General features: G+C 30.0%; 3 protein-coding genes across 5 annotated transcripts in view; 1 reads left to right on the top strand and 2 right to left on the bottom strand.

Moving 5' to 3' along the window:
- The window catches only part of LOC119681024 (lateral signaling target protein 2 homolog), a 420,855-nt gene that overhangs the window by 288,975 nt on the left and 106,105 nt on the right, over positions 1-25,775 (bottom strand). The window lies entirely within an intron of this gene.
- LOC119681023 overlaps positions 1-25,775 on the top strand; it is a 98,105-nt gene that overhangs the window by 6,694 nt on the left and 65,636 nt on the right. Inside the window, exons 5-9 of the mRNA XM_038094079.1 lie at positions 9,413-10,432; positions 10,713-11,384; positions 20,249-20,632; positions 20,712-21,748; positions 22,914-23,840. Coding sequence (XP_037950007.1) covers positions 9,413-10,432; positions 10,713-11,384; positions 20,249-20,632; positions 20,712-21,748; positions 22,914-23,840 — 4,040 coding nt within the window. The remainder of the gene's footprint in view (positions 1-9,412; positions 10,433-10,712; positions 11,385-20,248; positions 20,633-20,711; positions 21,749-22,913; positions 23,841-25,775) is intronic.
- The window catches only part of LOC119681029 (structural maintenance of chromosomes protein 2-like), a 51,908-nt gene continuing 28,483 nt past the window's right edge, over positions 2,351-25,775 (bottom strand). Inside the window, exons 2-9 of one of the 2 annotated variants that reach the window (XM_038094090.1) lie at positions 8,023-8,389; positions 7,784-7,943; positions 7,622-7,717; positions 7,419-7,551; positions 7,094-7,192; positions 6,763-7,033; positions 4,997-6,229; positions 2,351-2,375 (exon numbers count right to left, since the gene is read on the bottom strand). In XM_038094090.1, coding sequence (XP_037950018.1) covers positions 6,865-7,033; positions 7,094-7,192; positions 7,419-7,551; positions 7,622-7,717; positions 7,784-7,943; positions 8,023-8,364 — 999 coding nt within the window. In that variant the 5' untranslated portion in view covers positions 8,365-8,389 and the 3' untranslated portion in view covers positions 2,351-2,375; positions 4,997-6,229; positions 6,763-6,864. The remainder of the gene's footprint in view (positions 2,376-4,996; positions 6,230-6,762; positions 7,034-7,093; positions 7,193-7,418; positions 7,552-7,621; positions 7,718-7,783; positions 7,944-8,022; positions 8,390-25,775) is intronic. The other variant, XM_038094091.1, reaches the window with a different exon arrangement.

Below are 25,775 nucleotides of genomic sequence, written 5' to 3'. Positions count from 1 at the left end.
AATATGAATATGGAACATAATAAAGGGTTCTGTCTAGCCTGAATAATATTGAAGAATGTGAGTCAATTAAATTAAGGTAGTTCTATTAGCAGAGAAGCTTATCTAAATACAATAATTTAATATCTGTTAAAATGAAAAATGAACTTCAATACAGTTCGAATATGGAACCCTATTACTTTTTTGGATTAGTTGAGCTCTCTAGTTTCCTTTTATTAATATTTGAAGTGGTAAATTCACCGTAAAGTGATGTTTTATGTTGCGTTTTATTGCATTTGTGTGATGTGCCGTTGATATATGTACATCGTGCTTAAAATACCTTTCAATTATTGATGAAAATTATGCGCGTTGTTCATGTTCAATATTCGATGTTAATGTCAAATAAATAAAATTCTTTCGATTTGATTTTATTTAATTGCGCTTCTATTTCATCCATCGCTTTTACACTGCAATGGACTGGATCTGTTTAAAGTGCTGCTTGTGCTGACCTGACCAAATGTTTGTGAAGTAATAACGAAGTACCAAATTGCCACCATGCAAAACAGACGAAACTATTTAAAATTTAATGATACAAAACATTTCGTTTTAATTTCGTTAAAATTATGTTCAAATGCAATTTACAACTTCAGCGTATTATGGCCGCACAATTGCATAGGCCATCTCATTTATAATGCATTGTGATGTAATTATCACGTTAACCAATTCGCATAAATAAATGTCAGGGCATGTAACAATAAATGCTATCAAATTATGCATTAAACCAATATATCGCGAAATCCAATCTACATCGACGCCGTAGTACGCAAAAGTAACAAGGTTTGCGGAGTATTTCAATAGGAAAAGTAAAAGTAAGTTATAGTCTAAAGACGTTACAAGATGACGGAATAATTTGCATACAAATATAAACAATTTCACTATGATGTACATTGTATTAATGAAGAAGTACCTTTCTCTGGCCAGGTGCAATAGTTTTTTTAAACTGTACAATCTGGTTCGTCCAAGGAAACCTATTGTATGGTATAGGTTGCTGCTTGAACTATAGTACATTGCGAGAGATAGATTTGCCTTTAGTTAAAATTCGTCCAACTACACTAGTTCGAGAATATCAAATACAGTTATCACACGATTGGTTTCAATTTCAATCTTTGGTAAATATGGCCCTCAACATGCTATTGGGCACGATTCCTATCTCTAGGACGTCTCAATTTGACATAGGATTTAAGTAAAGTCCATTCTGAGCAGCTCTATTACTATGCTAATAGGCAGATATAGTAAAATATAGACATTTAAGCTTGAAATTTATTATATTTACATGTAAACTACCAACAATAATAGATACGCTATCGAGACACCTACTATTATTAGTTGTTTATATTATTAATATAAAAATTGCATGTACTAGTACTTGTATGTACGAGGACGTTAGATGGGATGTTTTGGTTTTGTTAATGGTTTAAATGTACATCTCGATATATTGAGATCTATGGTATATCGGCATATGAAGTTGATCTAAATAGACGTCAATATATATATATATTCGTTGCTAAATCGGGGTGGCACAAAAATAGAAATCTTGTCTGCAATTAGGTATATAATTACTGAATAAAATATCACGTACATATTCAACTAAATTTGGTGTTCCAGTAGAAACTTTTATAGATGTTATTATATGGAAGTAAAGATTAACTTTCTTTTGGCATATTTCCGAAGTCGGATAATACTATTTAATGATTTATTTAATGATCTATTTTAAAAAGTTGGCAGCGGAACTGTGTGCGGATGACTTCATACAGCATTTTTTGGTCTTTGAGGTCTACTGTGTCTCTTTATGGACTTAGAAATTTACTCTTTATAAATAAGAAATTTTTAATAAATAGAAGAATTAGTCCCATTTTTGGAAGTTTCAAGTCATCATCAAGTGAAATATGTTAACACAGTAGTTTCCTTGTTTTATGTATCAATGCAGAACGTACGAGTATTGATCTCAGAATATATTTCGCAATCTCACTTCTCATTTGTAAGATTTGCAAGAGCTAAGATGTATGTTAAGGTGATAGCTTAATCTACAGTGTCATATTGGAATTTTTGTAACAAATATTGAGATAAACTTAGTTAATTTCAAATTCAATTCAAAATAGATGCAATGACATTGATTTAGTAAAAATTCTTAGCCCAACTTTCTCCTTTGATTTAGTCGATTTCGGCTTAGTTGCAGATACTGATCCCGAGCATCTTCACTAAAACAGTCAAAAATATGATCGATACTATCCGGGTCCTCTAAAACGATCATCTAGTTTTTGACGTTTGAAAATTCGTTGAACGTTTCAAACGCTGCGTCAATTTGTGATGGAATTATTTTGAGTATTCGAAAGTGAAAACTAAAATAATAATAATAAAATTATAAAATGTTTGTTAGGACAGTTTTAATACATAGAGGAAAATGCATAGTATTGTTTCTAGTATTGTTCCAATAGATAGTACATCTATAATGTTTTATGTATTTAATATCTATTTAAAGAATATTTATCCAAACATCCATAGATATGCATTTTAAACATATTTTTTTATTGTATACTCTATTATATACGACGTTTTCTAGCTCCCTTTATATCATATTACTTTAATGTAATATAACTAATTAAAACTCTAAACTTCTTCATTGCTACCTTAATTTCTACGAAATTTATTAAATTATTAAAAGGACAAAAAATCCTTCGTTGCAGTGATAATCAAATATTTCAAACAATTTAATTTTGTCTCTTTTCTGTTATATTCTGTCTCTTTTATTTTTATTATTTTTTTTTTATTTATTTTTATATTTTTTTATTTTTGATTATTTGATAAAAGCTCAAGTGTATAAAAAAGCACCTACGTTTCTTGCTATAAACTTGCATTACAACTACACCATTCAAACATGGTAGGGGAGAGAAAATTACATTAAACATGGCTGACAAGCAGCTGTCAATCAAGTTGTCATTTTGTAAATATTTCATCGTCAACTGATGAAACTGTCGCTCAAGCGACTTCAAACTATGCACTCTCTACTTTCCCAGTGAACGCAGTAAACTGCAAAATTATTGTTGGTTTCGTTGTTGCTGCAATCGCTATTGATGCTGTAATATCACTGTTGTGTATCACTGATGTTTGTTGCTCTTGTTGTTCCTATTATTATTATTATTATCATAATAAATGTTTTGCTTAGAATTGGAAATATTTTCGAAAGTTAACACAGAATTTCTTTATAAACAAAATTAAGCGAAATATCACGACAGCAAAGTGAAAAGTGATAAAAAGTTTATAGTTTCTATCAGATTAATTTAGTTAGTTTTCAAGGATTTTAGCTAAAATAACATTTGATAAAGCAAAATACACACTTGCTGCTTAAATTGGCATTTTGACGTTGGGATAATTTTGAATTCTCAACATTTAGTTTATTTTATATATTTTTTTTTTGTTTTTGAAAAAATTACTAATATGATATAGACAGCATTGTGTAATTTAAATCAGATATAGTTAGTCTATGGAATTTTTTTATTCTAATATATATCGTGTTAGGAGTTTTAACGATCAACAAACAATGCATAATTTAAGGTCTTCTAGTTCTAACTATCTCCTGCAATATCCAAGATTTCTGAACCATTTGTCTATTAAAGAAGTAAGATATAACTTTAAGTTGCTAGTTTTTATTGCTGGGATTTTAAATTTTCATTGCGTCAAGGTCATCTACCCGCAACTTCAACTCTGTTAAATCTATTTCTTTATCACAAATGCCAATAAATTGTTGTTTTACCTAGACAAAACCTATACAATAATGTGCATTAAAATCATTACAATAAAGTGTTTTTAGATAAACATTAAATTACACTAAAATAACCTAAAACATTTTACTGTCTCTTTATGGATACTAAAAACTTCACTACATTGATTCAAAGATCGTTACAGAAGTTCACTACATTTGTAAAAGCTCGTTATAAAATTCACTACTTTTATGAAAAGATTACTAAAGTGAACCCCGAAATGAAGTGTTGAAGTATGAAGTGTTGGAATTATTATTATTATTGAAAAGAAAAGATAGTGCACTGCGACCTAAAAGATCTAATGCGCCACTTCGTCGGATTAGAGAGTTTCTCCAAGCCTGATTTCTTTAATGAAAGATATTATAGAGCCTATCTTTCCTAGTCTTGAATCCTTATGATCCATGAAATACTCTCCTAGGTGTTTCTTCCGCTTGTGCATCAGTGCCGGAAGCTCCCCAAGCACATGGTATGCAGTTTCTCTCTCTTCTCTACAGTACCTGCAATATGAGTTGGATTGAATTCCAAATTTCGATAGGTTATTCTTCAATCTACAGTGAGCGGTGTTGGAACCAGTACTCTATAATTTTACTGTTTGGGTGCCTCAACATAAACACCTAAAATTTTCGGATGTGTTTTAGACTCTGTTAAGTGTACTATTTGTGTGCATTTTTTTCACATAAATAAAAAACCGTACACTAAATGTAGTACTTATAATAATAAAATATAACGAATCTATTGATCTTGGGGTCTATAATTGCCTGTGGTATTAAAGAACTTTTACTTCCCCTTGCTATGCCACTGAAAAGGAATGCTTGACAAAGATTATTTCTGAAAAATGTTAAAAATAAATACCATCTAAATTTGTAATTTTTTAAAGGAAAGTTAATTAATTTATATAAAAACAATTAATATGAATTAAACCTCTGTTAATTTTATTTGAATTATACATTAACGCGAACAAAACTCTAATTCACTGAATTAGATTAGATTTTTTTTCTGGTTTAATATATTTTTGTTTATGTTCCCTGCTACTCTATTTATTTTTCATTTGATATAATATATGTAGAAATTCAAGACACTTAGTTAAATGTCTTTTAAATGGATTATTAAGAATCCAATATTATTCTTTGTATTTATGGTTATACCAAAAACACTGTTGCTATCGAATACATAAAAACAATTAGAAATATTTATATACTCACATGTACGTATATTCACTTTTATTGATACGAAATTCACTTTGAAATTGCCATTAAACATTGATACGTTGCTTGGTACATTTAACTTATTCCATACTCGGGTTAATGATACTTCTTAAAGAAAGTTCACCGTCTGCCAAATCGAAGGATATAACAGGCTGCGAAGTTTATGTGGTTTCGTGTTAATTAATTGAAACATAAAAGTAGCGGACCAGACAAACGCAGGAGCACCCAACTTTTGCTCTTGATTTTATTTTATTTATTTATTTTCTATTTACTACTTGCACAGTAAATGAAATCGTTTCAATGAGCTACGTACAGACTGCCAAAAAAAATGGGCTATAATAGTATAGAATAGTACAGAACGCCAACTAAGCCGAAGTGCTCCAATTGCTTTGAATTTTATTAGTCCTCGTACAGCACGCACTCATACATTTTTATGAAGGTTCACTAAGATTTTTCGTTATGTGTAAAGTGCAATCAGTAGAAACTTAAAAGAAAGTCACTGCTGCAAAGTGTTTTAAAATTTTTAACCCAAAGGGAAATGAAAACTAATTGAGTAACACAGTTGCACTGTGGAAAAATTTTGCTTGCCGGCTTAGGTTAGGTCTTACGCTGCGTATGAGTAACAAAATATCTGCTATACGCGCATATAAATATTATCTCATGTGTGTGTATGTGTGTGTGTGTTGGCTGTGTTTGCGTTGTGTCTCCTAACATTGCTTACTGTTCACTGCTCACTGCTTACTGCTTACTGCTCACTGCGTACTGCATATGTGCGTGTAGTAAGTACCGAACGAAGAACTTCTTTGCGTTCACAACTTGTCTTGCTTGTGTGTATAACCACAGGGCGTTGAGTCTATAAATATTACATGAAAAGTTTTCAACAAGATAAATTTAATTGGTGGCAATTTGTTGCAAACATTCTTTTCCTCTCTTAAGTTTGATTTTTTTTTTTGTAAAATCTCGTTGTTTCTTTTGGAAAAAGTAAAATTAACTCTTTTTGCTTTAAGTACCCAAAAAAAATTCAATGTGAAAACGTAAAACCAGATTTTTCATTTTGCGTTCAAATTATTAGAAACAAAAAGTTGCATATTAGGGTCTGAGGGTCTGAGGCTCCTCACCAGTAAAAGTTTGAAAGTCAATGTTGCCGCGTGCTGCACTTAACTGCAATGATATTGAGGAAATTGGTTTTTGGGTATAAACTTTTAAAAGTATTCCATGTTGGTTCGTTGCCTGTAAAAAAAATGAAACAGTTTTATTGGAGAAATTTTTTTTCATAATTTACAGTAAATTATGTTTAAGTTTCTATAAAGAACTTAATTTAATAGTTTATAATTTATTTTGAAAATTTGGCAGTCATTGTTAAGTATTTTCACAATTTATTTTTAATAAAAGCCAAACGTTTTAATATTTGCTAACATTGTAACATATGATGGTTCTTAGTTATGATAACATTCAAACATTTTTAAGCAAGTTCTTTTGTTTATAGGGACAATTTTCTTCACAGAAAAAGTTTAATATTTAAAAGTGGCAGACATCTGTGCTATCTTTTGAATCAATCTCCATTTTAGTTTTTGCTTATAATTTAACCGTGTTTATATGCAATAAAACAAACCATTTCGGTGACAGCCAATAGATTCATAAATGATAGGATTGATGTTCAAGTTAAAAAAAAAAACAAAAGACGATGAGAAAAATCTATTAAATAAACATATAAGCTATACTATATTGCTATACAATTAGGTATATAGTGGTTTTTAACTTACTTGATGTCGTTCATTTGATGTCATTAAATGAATATAGAAGTACTGCTACGAGCTTTAAATCTATCCGAAATAGTTTTATATATGAAATATAGCATAAGAGTTTCAGATGTTGTTGTTGGCAAGCACAAAAGGCAATTGAATTGAATTTATCTGATCCTGACTTATGTTATATGTAAGTCTATTAATATTCGTATATGAAATATTGTTTTCTTTAAGTTTGTTCTCACGATCATTCAAAATACATTCATACCTTAAAACTTCCATCTTATAACTGAATAAATATAAGAAATATTATTGTTAAATGAAAAAATGGAAGGCCAAAAAGTAATACCATGCTATTTCGTGTTCCTTAGTGAAAAGCTTTTGTTCAAGCTCGTACGTAGTTTTATCTCCCCTGCATGAGTGAGTTTTAAGGTTGTCGATTTCGTTTCTTAAAAATAAAACATTATTGTAAGCAAAAGTAATCCTTTTAAATATCATATAATAAAATAATAATAATGTATAATATATATAAAAGTAATAATAAGATAAATAAGATAAATAATAATGTATTATATATATAAAAATAATAATAATACGAAACATAATAAATACGATAAATCCACAAACATATAGCTTATATATTAGTTATTTTATGTTTATAACTAAAAACATACTTGCAGAAGTCGATCATACCGCTGGCGAACTCGAGTCCTTTTTCCTGAGCCAAGCTCTTTAACGCATTTAGGGACGTTTCATACTTCAACTCGAGTTCGCCTTTCTCTTTCTTTAAACGCTTGTTTAATTTTTCTACAAGTATTGTCAGCAGTATTAATACATAATTGTAAAAGATTAAACGAAATCTATATTAAATAAATACCTTGGTATGTCGACTCTGCTTTGTAAAAACTGTCTACAATATAACCCATTTCTGTTAGTAATGCGGTATTCTCGCGTTCACTGTTTCGTATTTCTTCTTGAGAAGAGAGAAGAGAAGAAAAAGGTGAAAATGCATATTAACATTCATATAAAAAATACTCACTTTCTCGAGCAGATGAAGAGTTAATCAGTTTTGCGTTGATCTCATTCAAGCGCTTTTTAGTATGTTCCAAAAGTTGAGAACTATTTTTTAACTCTTCCTTTATAAAATATATCTTAACTTCCAAGCTATTAACTTTATCTTGCAGGTTGTGAATTTTTTTCTGTATAATGTGAATATTCGTTTGTGAATATATTTATAATATTCATAAAAATATATATAATTAATATCAAGAAACTCACATTTTTGTCATCTAGAGTAAGTGTTAATTCAACATTGTATTTCTCACATTCCTCCAATTTCTTAAGGAGATCGCGATTTTTATTTTGTAGTGAACAAATTTCTTCCATATATTTGTTTTCAATGAATCCTTTTGTCTTATTAATTTTACTTGCAACACTGTTACGTAGCTTAATATTTTCAATATACAAAGCGTCATTACTTTGTTCTTTAATGGCTAACTGTCTACGTAGATTACTGATTTCGCTATCTTTTTTTAACTGCTTTAATCCCTTTTTAAGCGAATCTTCACAATCTTCAGTGCCAGTTTCTAAGCGATGGTTATTTTTGACGAAGGAGTCCATTTTAGCAATATATGAAAATGTTAAACTAATAAAAGTAAATATATTATTTTTATTAGTTTAATGACACTTCTTCAGATTTGCAATGTTACTGAGACTAAAATATTTCTTGATTTCTTCGTTGACATTTGAGGTTATAGATTTAAAAAAAATACCTCAGCATTGCCAACAACAAAAAATAATATGAAAAAGTTTCGTATTCTATAAGATTACCAACGAGACAGAAAAAAAAATCAAAAAGTAAATGTGAAGTATTTTTAATAGAACTTTTTTCAAAAAAGTATGCAATTATTCAAAGTGGAGTGGTGGTTTCCTGAGTACCTTGTCTGGGTGAACCAATCAATTCTGTGGACCAGAATTAAATTGGCCTACAACATGGTTTATGTTAGAAAAGTAGTTTCTAGTAGTTACTAGTTACCGAAAAAAATCATTTCGAAGTGAAATTCCAGTTATGATTATCCAGTCATGGTAACGAGTTGATTTGTCTGTATAACTACGATAGAGTGTCCCCTCTGAGCTGAGGTTATTGATAGATTATTTGATAGGTTATTATGGCCTGTGTTTCTATTTTAAAAAAATTCTCTTTCAAAAACAGAATGTTGGCTTTGTTTGCAGGCGGAGATTATCTCTAGGCACATTCCTTGTGACTGTTCGACTTTGATATGGGCAAAGAGAAGATTACTGCATCACTGTGACAGTTCATATCATTGTCCAATGCTAAGATGATCTTAACAGCTGACATTTTGGTCTTTATCCTAAGGACTGGGTGTCTATTTTTAAGTTCAGTTCGCTGCATAAAATATTAGCTAATATGAATTAGTTTTGATTCAAAATGAATTTTACATATTTATTAAATGATGTAACTGCTCTTAAATTATGATTCTCTTAACAGTACGCATTCTGTGTGATCTCCGCATTGATTAGGTCTTTTAATTGATCTTGGATATTCACTACTAATATTTAATCTCTTGTGTTCTTTTTTCTATTGGAAATATTCAGTTATAATTTATAATATAATATTAATAAAAATATAATTCATATTTTTTTACAGAACTGCTTCTGGCTGATCAACAAACCAACACTGTGCTTGGTGCCTTAGGATTTTTGCGCTTGTTAGTTCCATTGATCATACGTGGTTTTAAAAAGTATGTAGAAGATGATGACTCTCATACAGCTACTAATAAAAGAAGCTCCGCTTACTCTACACAATCAAACAAATTCGTTGGTGGAAGTCCTATGCCACCAATGACGAGTGAAATAAAAAAAATTGTTGAAATTTATGATTATTGTTTGCATTTGTTAAGCACTAGCAACAATTCAAATCATTCCATTATAAATGCAGCACTTGAGGTCATCAATGCCTTACTACAAGCACTTGACACCAACAGCTGCTGCAACACCACTAATAATGCAACTGCAAAAACTTTACAGCAACTACTGAGTAATCAACAATTGCAGCTCAATGAATTTCTAAGAAGGAGGAAATCATTAAAAAATCAAATATTCCAATTGAAAAATTATGAAGTGACAACAACGGAAGCACCAACATTACCAGTAACAGCGGCAAAAAACACTGGCATTCTAGTGTCAACGACAGTCGCTGCGAAAGCGAAAACGACAGCGTCACCGACAATGGCAACACCAAGTCAACATACTCAAGGTGCTAATACTGAAGTTGCAGTTGATACTCCTGGTGGCAGTGCTGCTGAAGCGGAATTGTTACTGAAAAATTTGAGAATTATAAGTGAACATCAGGAAACATTGAATGCGAATGTGTCGGAAGAAGTTGCATACAAATTAGATATGCAAAAAATTGCAAATGCAAAAATGTTGCTTCGGGAGCAACAAGAACATCAGAACCAAAAGCTGGAGCTGAAGCTGGAGCTGGAGAAGGAGCATCAACATAAAGTCGCAGTTATGTCATTGTCGCCAGGGAATGCCGTGGGAATTAATGTTGGTTCCGGTACAAGTGAAACTACTTCAAGTCCTGCTGCTTCAGCTCCTATAACAATGGCTGCATTTGTTGCTGTTGAGAAAAATATGGATGCAGATGTTGACAATCATGACGAAGGTAAAGTAAATATTAGAAACGACATTGGGGAATGTGGCAATTGTGTTTATTATTATTATTTTCTTTGTGTGACGAACTGATGCAGAAGACGTTCTCACAACTGAGTTACTACGTAATGTGTACGCAATTCGCAAAAAAAGAATTTTTGAATTTCATTAAAAAAAAATTAAAATTGTGTTTAAATTATGCATAGCAAAATAATTTAAAAATTGCAACTTCTCCATTTATTTTAAACTAAAAAAACATTAATAAAGATATTTTCTTTTTGTTCACAAATTAGAACAACAAACAGCAAAAAATATGGCAACGACTGCAGAACAAACTAAACATCACATACGAAGCACAGCACGTAGTATTAGCGAATGTATAGAATATGATGCCTTTGCACTAGTAGACGATGCAACGGGTATAATAGCGGGTGTAGACGAAGATGAAGATGATTTTACAACGCTGTCTGAAATAAGTGAACCGAAGCAGACGTACGCTCTAACAACAACAATCGATGTTGATAATCTGATTGATGCAATCGATGCTAATACTGACTCTGCCAATGGTATTAGCATCAACACCAACTACACAAAATATAATCCAAATAGTATGGCTGAGAGCGATGGTGGTGCTGAGCATCTACATTCGCCACCACAAAATTTGCTTACTGTTTCCGCCATTAACAGCAATGCTAACGCCTTTTTGTCATCCGCTGCTGCCGATGACAAATCAAAATCAGAGGTTCTGAGTGACTTCGACAATGAATCTTTCAACAGCATTGACTTTGAAGCAGAAATCAGAATTGGTGGCAAAGATGGCAGTGCTGCTGGTAATACTTCAACTTCATTGAATGCTGGTGTAAATAAAACTATAGAACCAGATGCTAATGCTGAAAGTGGCTCTAAGGGAAGCGGCGACACAATTGGTTCTTTCTTCAATAACCTAATTTCACATTCAAGTGCAGGTAAGCTTCAATTGTTTTATTTGATTTTTAAGTTTTTAAGATATCTTCAATGATAGCTGAATGGAATTGATTTACTTCATAAAATATATAATAAGGTTTAAAAATTGAAATAAGCTGCTTTAAAATTTAATGTTGAGATATAAAAGTATTAGAATGTTTGTACTGCACAAATAGGTAGATACATAATCTTTAAGTTTAATTTAAAATTTTCATTTAAGTTCTTAAACATTTTAGATTATTTACTTACATTGCTTAAACATTGAGTTTAATTATAAAATATTTGATTTTGTTGTAGTGAGAAAATACGTATAGTTCAAAGCTTGAAAATGCCGACATTAAATATTTATTAAATTAAAAATATTTCTTTTATTTTACTATATGCCGAGTGAATGTACTGATATGCTTACCAATTCGTTGTTGATTATTTACAATCATTTAAAAATGTAAATACTTGCAATGCACTCTGTTTATAGAACGTTTACTGAACATTTCATCCAAAACTAATGCAATGGCTGGAAGTCACGATTTCGCAATCTTCCAATTTAAACTTGAGTAAATGCAGTGTTTGAAACTTAATGAAGCATTTCGATGAAAGAAAATGTGTAGAATGGATATGTGCTCCTTAGCATATAGATTTCGTAGGAAAATAATTTCTATTAATGTTCTAAGTCAGTTGAGTGCAATTCAGCTAGCTGAAGTATCTACTTAAATATTCAGATTTCCTGAAAAGAGCAAATACATGAAGCAGGCGTCTCGTGAAACTAAATATATTATTCTAATAAGCGAAACTTTTGTAAGTTTATTGAAAACTGTTTCAATTTATAAGTGAAATGCAAACTTACCTATTTAAAATGATTACTGGAGTTTTTAATATTATCTTGCAAAACTCTCAAAGTCATTTTCGTTTTATTTAGTTAAATAGAACACAAATAAGGGGAGTAAGCAAAGGTTTTTCTTGTCATTATTATTGCTACATCATATACGAATTTCTTATTATTCTTTTGGAGAGCTGCTAAGCAATAGAAATAGATGGAACAGATCTCATTAACATTAACTATGAAAAGAGTCGGTAGTCTTATAGGATTAAACGTCAGAGGAAGAATTCAACAGCATATGTAAAGGCTTATAAACTTCAAACTTCAAAAAATATGTTATAAATTATTAAAAAAAAAAAAGTTATGTAATAAAATCGAACAGAAATTTAACAGTCTAATGTAAAAAAAAACTTACAGAAAGCTGACCCTAACTATTAAGTAATTTAACTGTCTTTGCCTGATGAACAATTGATAAAGACGTTAAGAGCATTAATGTGACATTAGTCATTTAGTTCTAGTCTAGCATTTAATTTCAATAGTCATCTAGTATTAGAGTTTGAAGCTAATAATAATATATTGAGGATAGTTGAGTTGAGTCAGTGCACCTGAGCACTTTTACTCTCTAGTAACTGCGAGGTTTCTTCAAAACCCATCTTTGCGCCTTGACTGGATTATTGTTTATCACTTCATCAGACTAAGCAATAATTGACCTTAGATCTGCATATCTCCCCGAGGAGCCTGTAACCATTCTGAGATTTGATAACGCGGTGTTAGTAAGTCTGTCACATTTCGCAAATAATTTCAGGGCTCTATCCTGAAGATGTTAAATAGATTGATAAACCTGTAAAACTAAACAGGACTGATGACATTTATAGAGCATTTCTGGCAAAAATTGTTAAAAGCCTGGCGTAAGATTTAGATCTCAGACTAGTCTTCTGAAAGACCTTTTGAAAGATTTATGCTATTCTGGCCCAGAAGTCTATTAAAAAATTTTTATCATTTGTAATTCATGGTAGAAAGCTGTTTTGTTCTATTTCTTTTGTGGTGAAATCATAAAACAGCTACTACGTATTCGTTAGCGCATATATATTTCAATTCCAATAGATCCTATGAGGAGCAAAGTGCCACAAGTACAGCATGCAAGTAAACAATTAAATTTTAATACAATTGTGATGGAAAGCCGCGAAATATATACTTTATTATTATTATTTTTACATAAATAATTATTATTATAGAATTTTGAGCGACTTGCAGTAGTAATAAAAAATTATTTACGAATAATTAAATACAAGAATTATTTCCAAGACCACTGATAATGGGTTTTTGGTAATACTTGAAGCAGCTATATGGTCAGTCAAAAATTCAATTAATTAAAATAATATAAAATGAATTTTTGTTATTGTATTTCACTACTGTTCGAATAACCGCTATATAAAAAATATGTATATAATCTATAAATATATAAAAATATATATTTTCAAATTTTTTTAAAGAATTTTTTATAAATTTTTATAAAAATTTTATTTTAAAATTTTGTTGTAGTTCACTAATGTTCGAAAAACCTCTATATAAAAAATATGTATATTATCTATAAATATATGAAATATATATTTTAAAATTTTTATATATATATCAAAACACTGATAAGCTCAATATTAGTATATACCAAAAAGAAAAGACCGCAAGTTTTGTAAGACCGCTGAAAGTTTGGCAAAAGACCGCTGAAAGATCTTTGCCAGAATTGTCATGTTAGAACAAAAGAATTAATTACATTGGCGAGTTAAAGGATTTGGTGTGGCAATGAGAAAGGTGGGAACGACTTATGGACTGCGTGTGTCCAGTATATAGGTGGCTTGAATCAATGACGACGAGTAATATTTATTTTTATTATTACTTGCACTTGATTGGGTTTATACGGTTTTAAGGATAAGGTTTTTGAATATAAGGACAAGATGGAGGTTCTTGATAATAAAACATTGTCGATCTAAGAAGTAATTTTGGAAATTCATTTAAACTTATTGAAAAAAAGGCTTAAGACACATACTATTACATATAAGTCCTTATCAATTGCAACTGTATATTTGTGTATATACGTTTTTTTTATTGACCATATAAAAATGAATTAATACATGATAGCTTCCCATATCCGCTGCCGCGTTCCTGAAAAAAGCTGTTCTTATCGTTCAAAAGTTGCAACAAAAAATTTACAATTCAATTTCATGTTCGTGCTGTAAATTTTCCATTTTCCATTTTCCATTTGTGTGCAGAGTTGAAATGTAGAAAAGTGGGTAGAAAAACAAATTTCCTTGAAGTAAAACAATAAAATAGCGGAAGTACTCTAATTAAACATAACAACAAACACAATGAAAGCGCTAATAAAACATAATATTAACAACAAAAACACAGTGGAACACAGTGGAAAAAACGGGATTAAGTGCGCGAGCTGGAGAATGCATGCAGGAGTAGCGCTGTAAAAGCGCACTTAAAGCATTCGTATAATGGCAACTTGGCGCGGCAAATGCAGCTTTAAATCCAACGCATGTCTTAATGCTGCTGCTCCACTTGATGATGCTTTTGTTTCTACTTTGTGTTGGTTCTATTGTTTTTGCTGTATTTGTTGTAATTGTTGTATTTGATGTAGTTAGTGTAGTTGCAATTGTTGTTGGGCTCAACCTGAAACATAATACTTTGTTGTTGTTATTGTTTTTGTCGTTGAATAAAGCCATTGTAATAGTTACAAAGTGGATAAGACAAATGGTTTACGTGATAAAATGTGGTTACTCAAGTCGCGTGTGTATGTGTGTGTGTGTGAGAGAGAAAGAGAGAGAGAGAGTGTATTATACTAGAAGTATGTAGAAGTGTAAGCATATGCTTCCTTTACATGTGTTAATGTAAGTGCACATGCATATGAATGTAGTTTTTTAATAGCATTGTGAAATGACTTGGTCTGTCCCTGTTCTTTGGCTTTGCTAGTTTTTATCTTTGCACACTTTGTTTGTGTTTTGCTGCTGTATTTTTTGCAGTGCATATTTGCTATTTGTTACAAAATAATAGACAAAACAATGACTGTCCTATATCCTAATTTATATATATATATATATATACACGTATTGCTGTTTTTATGTAGTTATTATTAATTTATTTTCTTTACTGTTTTTTTTTGGAAAATATAATTTTAATTTAGTTAAGAGAAAGTCACATGTGCTATTTTTGTGATATCATATCTTATGTATGTTACCTTGACATATTTTGCATCTTAATTGTAACGATTAAAAATGATTAAACAATGAGATAATGAAATTCCAAGATGGTAGTTCTAGAACAAATATTTTAAAAAAGTTCATTCAAAAATAAAATGTTTTCTATAAAATTCGAAAATTATTTATGGTGAATAATAATAACAATAAGCCTTGCTCGACGTCAATAATTTCAAGCAGCCTCTTATACTGAGAATAGGCTGTCTATAAGTTGCTTCCAACTTTCGCGCCGCAACGCTACGTCCTTTATATCAGTAACGTTGCTTATTCTTCTTCTTAGGGGCTGCAAAACGGTATTTATTTCATTTCAACGAACTCTTCGTCTGCTGCCTTACGGGTTGTATACCAATGTCTGCTGACAAATTTCGGTAGGAGCCTTTTATGATGTATGTCCGATATATATAGTCAATAGGAAATTGAAAAAAAATTGAAAGAATATTATACAAATCACTGCTGATAGTGTTTGTAAATATATCTTTTTAATTATAATTTTATTAGTTAAGAATTTTATAAAAACAATGATTGGTCATATGAATTGGTTCACTTCCGAACGATGATTAAATATAGCTTACAACTATAGTCGAATGCAGAATGCATTTAGTTTTACTATTAATTATCAAAACTCCGACAGACGACCAAATAGGTCATAGGTGTTCATGGTTTATTTTTTTTTTTTGATTTTGAAACTGATATTAAAAAGAAAAGAAAAATAAAGAAGAATGAATTAAAAGTAGAATAAATTATGAATAACAGCAATAATAATACTTCTCGAACCCCATAAACCTACTTGAACCTTTAACTATAAAAATACTTTTGGAGTTACCCAGTTCTTTTGTAGAAGAATGAATGTATATTCCCTAAAAACAGACAATCTCTTTGCGAACCGGATTGGTCGAAAGGGCATTGTGCAGTGATAAATGTTAAAATTTGTACCTATTAGGAGTAAATATGTATTTTTTTGTGTGGTTATCCACACAAAGATAATAAGCTTTTTAATTTAGACACAAAAGCAACGTGCCAAAATATAAATAGGAGTAAGAAGATGACAATTGTGAGATAACTTTCTGTATGACATGTTTTTTTTTGTCATGACCAAAATAAGCGTAAAATTGCTGTGGATATTTGTCATATGACTACCTGTATAACATGGCCCTTTCTTATACTGTATCTTAACTTTAACTGTCCCACGTCTGCTTACGCTATTAGATTAGTTTTCAACATTTTACTTCTTTTCAAGATTATTAAAGGTGTCTACTTTCCATGAGTTCAACCCAAAATGTTACTTTCTTTAATTAATTGGATACTACTGTTTGCATATGTTGGTTTTACGTAAAGTCTTTTACGATTTTCTTATACAATTTTGCTTGCATACAATTGACTTATGGAGGTGGTAATTACTGATATATTATTTATACCATCTAAAAATTTGCTACACAATTCATACTCTCTTACATATTTTAACAATATAAAATAATTTAGATCAACATCTTTTCTAGAGATGCTCCATTTTCATTTCATTTTATATTTTACCGAATTCAAAATTAATGCATATTACATTTTTGTAGCAAGAGTTTAAAATAATTATAACATATTTCTCTATTTTAAAATACTTATATAATGTTAAAAATAAAACAAATCTACTTTGCTTCATTTTAAATAAATATTAAAAATCATTTTAATAAAGTAAAATATTTTATACATAAACTCTTCAAATAGTTTTCTGCACATTTCTCGATGTAAGCGTCCAGTGCAGTACCTAAAAGCATTAGTTGCATCGGCATATACCTACGCGCATCTGAACGCTTTGACTTACTTAGATATACGAAATACGATAGACGAGTATTTGCATTGTATCTCATCATGTTCATGTTGCATTTTATATTTAATCACATCAATCCACATTTTTTGTATCTACTTTTGTATGTAATATTGAGTTATTACCTAATAAAATGAGTGCTCTTAAGTAATAATAACCATAGTTTTGAAGAAAATTAGTCTTAATACTGCTACCATTGACCCTAAAAGCATAAGTATATTTTTGCATATTAAAAATATTTTCAAAAATATTGAGTGCGGTTATCTGAGTTTAATCCTGAAACATTAAAATATACACTGTAATATGATAGTCAGTTTAAAAATACAGTATTTACCATACGTTATATGCGTACGAGTACTATACGATATATTTCATCGGCAATATATAAACAATGAAGATAACATGTTAACTTTGTTTTATTTTTGCGGCATTGCATGTTGGATGAAAATCTATTAACATCAACAAATTGTTGTTTTGCTTGAAATTAAGTTTAACAAAATCCACAAAATAAATGTATAAATACTGCGGGTCCATTATTTGTAATGTATATCCTGTGTACGTACTCTTCGTTATAAAAATGTTGGATATTTTATTTGTTGTTGGCGTAGATGTTGTTCACTGTTGCATTTGCAACATGAATAGATGTTGTTTAAAGAATTTTAGCGGTTGAAAAAATAAGTTCGAAATTAATTTTCAATACAAGACATTTTCCCATGTTTATTGCCTTATCGTGTTTAGAAACTTTTAACATTTTTCTCAACAGCGCGCGTTAAAAAGTTTTTGAAAATTGTGAAACAACACCAATATTAGGAAGTGTACGATGCACCGTAGCATCAGTAACAACTTAAACAAAAATCTAAAGTACATCAACGCTTATTTGCGGTGTTTGGGGTCGTGTAATGGCTTCAAAGTTTCTCTCTATGCCATTTTTTCTTCTTTTTATAAATGCACACACAATAGATACATAGATACAGAGATGCAGAGATACATTTTTAAAGTTTCCAGTGCAATTGTTTGTGTGTTAATTTTTGTAAATGTTAAATGCTACTTTAACTACAGCTCATAGTTAGTTTTGAATGTATTGCATGCAACTTGGTAATTGGCCAAGATGAAACATGCTGTGGATATACTCATGCTTTTTACAAAACCCAAGTTGCTTGGTTACTTGGATTAGTGTCAAAGTAGACTGATTGCATTGGTCATGTTCGCATTATAAAAGGAATTCATTTAATAGTACCAAAGTCTATTAAAATACATTTAATTTAAAGTTTGTATTAAATTGTGCTATTAAAATGATATCAACTTTCTAGAATTGTGATTTAAGAAGTTAAGTCTTAGTAACACTTATGAATATCTTTTAAAAGTTGATTTTAAGATAAATGATTTACTTTATGTTTTTGTTCTTTATTTAATTGTTACTTTATTATTTGTGAATGATTTATTTTACAAGCAAATGTGTAAGATTAAAATTTATCATTGGTTTTTACTTTATTACATTAAAAATATAGCAAAGTCTAACAAAAAATAACATAACATAAATGAAAAATTAGTTTTGAATAGCTTTATCTATCGTTTATAAAATAGTTTTGTTATAAAGCGTTTACTAAATTATTGCAGTGAATTTATAAATTTGAATGAGTTTTGTATGATAAATTCAACCAGTTTCATTCAAATTTGATCTGCCTGCACAACAAATTCCAATACAAATTTTAAATAGACAATCAAATAAAAAGGAAGACAGACGTACGTCGCCAGATCGATGCGTATTATCAAGCTGTTTAAGGACCGTGTTATACAGACAGTCATATTACAAATGGTCATGGAAATTTCTCGCTCTTTGGTCTTAACCAAAGTTGATAACAAAAATTCTCTGGCATTTTATACAGAAAATCATATCACAGTTGCCAATTTTCTATCATTTCTATTCTATTAATACGTTTTTTTGTGCTTAAATTCAAAAGATAATTATTTTTATATGGATATATGGTAATATAATTCATATCTTTTTGGTACTTCTTCTTCTAGCTGCACTGATTCTAGTAGTTAATAATTGAAATAAAACAATGAGTTATAATACCAATCATACTATTAATATGAGTTAATTGATATTCATTCATTTTCTTGGGAAAACTGAAACGTTGGTACTCATCGGGTGAAAAAATTTCCTACATATGTACATAACAAAATATTTGTTTTATATTAGGTGTACCGGTATGAAATGAGCGTTTTTTAGTGAAAATAAAACACTAATTATTAATAGAAAAGTAAAAAACATTTTATTCAAAGTATTGGCCATTGCTTTCTACACATTTTGACCACCTTTCTGGCAATTTGTGGATACACGCCAAAAAAATTGTTCGTCTTTTAAAGCAAACCAACCAGACACCCAATTTTCGACCTCCTCGTAGGAATCAAAGTGCTGCTCAGCCAATGCGTGTCCCATCGATGAAAACAAATAGTAGTCGGAAGGAGCCAAGTCTGGTGAATATGGCGGGTGGGGTAGCAGCTCCCAGCCAAGTGTTTTGATTGCATCCTGAACCCGTTTTGCTTTGTGTGCAGGTGCATGTTCTCTGTCGGAACATTTGTATCTTTACGCTCACTTCATACCGGTACACCTGGTAGATTTCTATAACCAAAACACCATTTTAAATAAACTCCAAATAAATTGAATAGCAATTAATAACTCTTTTACCTAAAAGTGAAATACAATCATACTTGATAGAGCATTCTTTGTGTACATAACGTATATAAAGTAATATACTATAAGTGATTATAATTAGTAAAGTAAATAGACTATATTTAGTGACTGCAAATGTGTTATCAGTTTGAATCTTTTTTATAGGAGTTTTACTGTTTTTTAATATTATTAATATAATTTTATATTGATATTTACGCTAATTATAATAATCTAATACGGATATTATAAAATTAATTTAAAATATTTATATACAACACACTATTTTTTTTTTTTAATAGCGTCAGAATCTGTAAGTAAACTCTTTCGTCAATCATCAACAACGAAGTCAAGTTCTATAATCAACCCACAAGCTGAAAAAGCAGATGCCATTTCTACTACTTCAATGTCTGCAGCAGATAATTTATCGTTTATATCAACTACTAGTAGTAATAAAAATTTTGATGTTGACGACATATTGTCAGCAACACCGGACAAGTTTTCTAGACAGCAATCGTTACCAAGCATAAATGATGATACCTTTGCAACAACACCATCAGTAACAGCGTCCACAGCAGTTTTACAGGACATAAGCAAAAATTCAACTGATAGTCAGTTAACAGAAGATGTTGCGGATGCTGATGCTGATGCACAGCCAGAAGTGGAGTTAAGAAGAAAACCGAATGGTGAGTAGTGCTTGTTATTGACTGTGCACATAAACAAAACCGAAACTAAAAAAAAAAAAATAATTTATTTCCATTGCAGCAAATCCGTTTCTTTTAGAAAATTCACCACTTAAGCAGACAATTTTTGGGCCACCTTTGGTTACCATAAAAATTGGCACTATTTATGAGCAGTCTTTAATATATTACACAGCGCGTCTTATAGCTGCTCGTTTTTTATTGACAGGTGATGTAAAAACTCTGCAATCTGATACCAATATACGTGTTTCCATTAAAAACTTAGCATTGTGTGTGATTTCACAATGTGTGCGCCTGCAACCAATTGTTTTGCAAATCTCATTAGAAATCACAGAAACTGAACTGAGTTTACTCGAACAAATTGCACAAAGCATGACTACGGAAGAAAACTCTAAAGGTTCAAGTACCAGTGGTAGCCCAAATGAAGATACAAGTGCCACAAGCAACAGTTCCAATATAGCAACGGATTATGAAGAGTTGCTTTCAGGTGATAAAGTTGATTTTACTAATAAGTTTTCTGCAGCAGATGATCCAAGTGATTTGCTTGGTTCATCACTGCTTTTGGAAATCAAAGATGATCATTTTGGTAAAAGTACTTGTGATTATTTACTTAATCAACCGTTGAGTAAAAGCGCAGACCCAGTTTTGTTTACTATACCAATAACGTCACAGCGCCCCGCCACTTCAAATAAAAAAGTTAATTATAATCTTAATGAATTATCAAAGTCAGATATAGTAACTTCAAATAATAAGAAAAGTAGCACATTTAAAATAACCGAAGCCGTTGAAGATACGCCACCTTCTATGTTGCCACCGCGGCCACCAAAACGTACAAAATCAATGCGGAAATCTATTGGACTTAATCTGACAGAACTTCAAGGCACCAATGTTGCTCCTTGTACAGTAGAAACACGAACTCAAAGTGGGAATAAAAAAGAAAAACAATATATACGAGATATTTTGCTATATTACAATCATTTGGATCCGATATTACGCGGTGGTGTACAACAGATTATTGGAAACTTTATACAATCAACAGCAGCTGGAATAGACTTAAAGATGGAAATAAACTTGCAACATTTATTAGCGATATTGATTAAGGTAAATATCAAATTAGTATGTGGACAAGAAAAAAATATTTTAAATTATTGTATTAGTACCATCTATCAGTTGTTAAAACATAACAGATTCTTATGATGGTTTTGTCGTAATCTTTTTGAAAGATTTCTTTCCAAATATGTGTATATATTTATATGCTCTAATCAGAGTTTTGTACCTATATTTGTTTTATAGATTGTGTTATAGTTTTAATATATAATTGTCTATAAAATTTTGTTCAGTTTATATATTTTAAAGCCTCTAATAAACAAAATTGAAAAATCAATTTTTTTAAATATGTTAGTTACATTTTTAATTATTCAAGGCAAGATCTTTAACAGTATAATAGTTTCAATGCTTAATTATTTATATATCACTTGTATTGAAATGAAGAACATTCTGAATTCAATGAAAAATTATGTTTTATTTATGTTTTAATTTATTTTTAAATAAAGAAATTAAGTTATCTAAGAAATCTTATCGGAATACATTAAAATCAATCTTTGGATTACATTTTTTTCAGTTTAATGCTATTCTTAAAAAGATTTTCTTAAGAGTTTGGTTTAAAAGACCAACATTTGTCATTGTGAAAGTTTTATACTTATTTCGTTAATATTTTTCTTACTAATCCCATTAAAGTTTATATAGTTGTATAGCACCAATCTTAACGAGATTCACATTTTTTTCTTACTAACAATTGCTAAAACTTTTAACAAAGCAAAAATCTTGTTAAAATTTCGTTACGCTTCAATGTAAAATAAAATTTTTAAGTATGTGAATTTAGTCCTGGTAAATTCCATCAAGTACATAAATACTTTCTACTTTAGTTAGTATGTTTACACTATCATTATGTGCATATTCAAGTGAGTATAAACATATGTATACTAAAAGGGGAACATAAAGAATAAAAAACCGATTATTGAAATATTTACATCTGAATTATAAAAATATGTCAGTTAAATCTGCGTTAATTATATATATTATGCACATTATTAATTTATTTTGTTAATTGGTATCATGACTAAATACTATAAGTTACTATTATAAAAACACCCTGTATAAGTATATTTTTATGTATGTTATGTTTTCAATTTAAGCATTTGATTGCATTTACCCTGAAACGCAAATTCAAATAAAAAAAAAACAATATTCTTTTTATGTATTTCAGGGACTACAAGATGACATACACACAGTGGTCATACAAGCATTGAATGCATTAAATAAAATTTTTCCTCATGTGATGACCAAATATTTGACAATACCGCCATATAATCAACAAATACAACAAGAACATGAGAAGCGGCCACAGGAGCAGCAGCAGCAGCAGCAGCATCAGCAGCAACAGCAACAGCAGCAGCAACAAAGAACTGAAAAAGAACCAATGGAAAAAAAATACGAAAATAATGTCTTTATCCAAAATCAGCACGATTGCACTAACGATGTTAAGCATCCTACGCAAGGATACTCTATAAAAGCAACAAAAACAAATATAACAACAACAACGAAAGGAATAGCAGCTACAATAGCTAACATTGCGCCCTCAGCAACAACTTCAATTGCTACAGCATCGTCTCGTGCTGCTGCAACAAGAAAACAGTTCACTGATAATGATGAGCTGATAGCTGCGCTTTTGAATGCTTTTCAATTGCAATCGAATTGTGATGACAATAATGATCAACCTTCTTCGTCTGCTACTGATGAGCACTTCGTTAAAAGTACCATTATTGATGCTGATGTCGACATTGGAACTTGCTCAGTTACTACTAAGGCATCTTGTTCAGTTAGTGGTAGTGCTTATGGTGCTAGTGCTAGTGTTAGTGCTGGTGCTGGTGCTGGTGTTGTCATGGGTATGGGTAATTTTGATGGCACATTTTTCATATCACCAAAATTGCTTTTGGATAAACTTCGACTATGTTATCACAATAAATATTGGTTGGTACAAAATAAATATGCCGAAGTTATTTCAAATTTAAATTACTCCATGCTGCGTTCGTACTACGGAACTGAAAACAACTTTGATGACAATAGAAAGTCGTGTCTAAATTCCTTTGCTCCATGTACTTCTCCTGATGATGATGTAGTCTCCACTTATGAAGTAAGTATTTAAGCAATATTTTCATTCAAACATAGCATTTCTTGGTCGTTAAATTTAAAAAAAATCAATTATTTTATTTTGTGGTATATGGTATTCATGAAAGGAACTTAAATAATTGTTTGTCAAGTTTCAGTTTATTGATATTTTAAGTTGAAAGGTTGATTGCTTCTCTTTGCTTATTGAAAAACTAGAGTTATGACAATCTTAACTAAGGACTCAGTAAAGTTGTTAGATTAAATAAGCTTTGTAATTATTAAAAAACAACTAAAGGATAAAATATAGCTAAAAAAAATTTTTTTTTTATAAAAACATATATCTCACTTCCATCATAATCTTGTACATTCTTTATAAACAAACATGTTGTTTGTTGAGCAAAAATTATGAAAGATATTTATATATAACATAGAGACATAATGGGTGAAAATAAACAGAAAATAGAGAATTATGTGACGTGAAGGAGGTGCGAAGGAGCGGGTAGGTGCAAATTGACATTAATCTGCGTCGAATAAAAAAATCTAAGAATTTCTGAAAAATAGTTCTATATTCATTGCTTTGTGATCGTTAGTCTAGTTGTTTGTAAAATTTCTAAAAAAATATTTTTTTATAAAAATTTTTGCTTTAATGAATTAATATTTCGTTCAAAACTTTATATCCTTTAATGAAATGAATGAGCGATTTTCAAAGAATATTTCTTCATTTATTTCATTACAATATTTTTTCGAGCTGTTTTTTTACAATGTTTTGAACATATATATCTATAAAAATTTTCCCTTAGCAAGGTAAAATTTTGCTTATAACTTTGGTATCCTGTCCTATATTTTTCATTACTCTATATTTAAAATAAGAGTAAGTTCTGAAAAATATTCCTACATTTATTTCATTACGATATCTTGTCGGGTTGTTTTTTACAAGGTTTTGAAAATATAATTTTCTTAAGCGAACTAATATTTTATTCATAACTTTGGTGTCCCATGATAAATTTTTTATAATATTATATCAAATGAAAGAGTAAGTTCTCAAGAATATTTCTACACTTCTTCCATTGCGATTTCTTGTAGATATAGAAATTTTCCTTAAGCGAGCTAATATATTATTCATAATTTTGGAGGCGTTTAATAACTTTACTGTACTTCAGTTCCTTGTTCTTAGTTAACTTTAAAATTGATTTTAGTGTTAACTCACATAAAAATTAAAAATATATAGTGCATTACAAGAGCAAAGAATTAGGTAGATAGAATTCATTATAGAGTAATTAAATCTCGATCCTATTTGACCGCTTTGATGTTAGATCCGTTGTAATGGGTGTCAATACATTTGCTTTCCGGTCAAAACGGTTGTTCGAAAGCTGTGTGAATAGGAAACTTTACTCTTCGTATCAAGATTGGTTCATATATACTGAGTGCATGTTATTTAAAGTTCGGAAATTATTCTTTTTTTCGATGAACAAAAAGAATCTTTTGTCTGAGATATATGCACATTTGGGGATTGTGTATTTAAACATATATCTTAAATTACATATTGATATATTGATCATTATAATTTTATCATAATTGTATTAAGTTCAAGTAAGCTTTTAAGGCAGTTTTATAATATATTTTAAAAATTGAAATTGAAATTCCATGAAAAAAGTGCAACAAAAATGTATCTGCAGGTTTTTTTTGGTAATTTTATTAAGGAACAAAAAATATAACTTCAGCAAATAAAGTGAAAAAAGTTCTTATTTGAAAAGTAAATTTTCCATGTAATCTTAAAATTGACTTTTTGTTACGTTAAAAATATTTTTATATAAGTTAGTTTTTCCTGCTGCCATTTTCTTCATCGAAAAACTATTTTCAACGGAAATGTGTCAAAACTTGCATACAGCATAATAATGATGTTATCCAGCACACATAGCTACATATATAAAAAAAGAAAATAAAAAAAGTGCAGCTTCAT

This window comes from Teleopsis dalmanni, chromosome 2, assembly GCF_002237135.1.
Source record: "Teleopsis dalmanni isolate 2A chromosome 2, ASM223713v2, whole genome shotgun sequence".
Lineage (NCBI taxonomy): Eukaryota > Metazoa > Arthropoda > Insecta > Diptera > Diopsidae > Teleopsis > Teleopsis dalmanni.
This window is presented reverse-complemented; position numbering and strand designations above follow the sequence as displayed.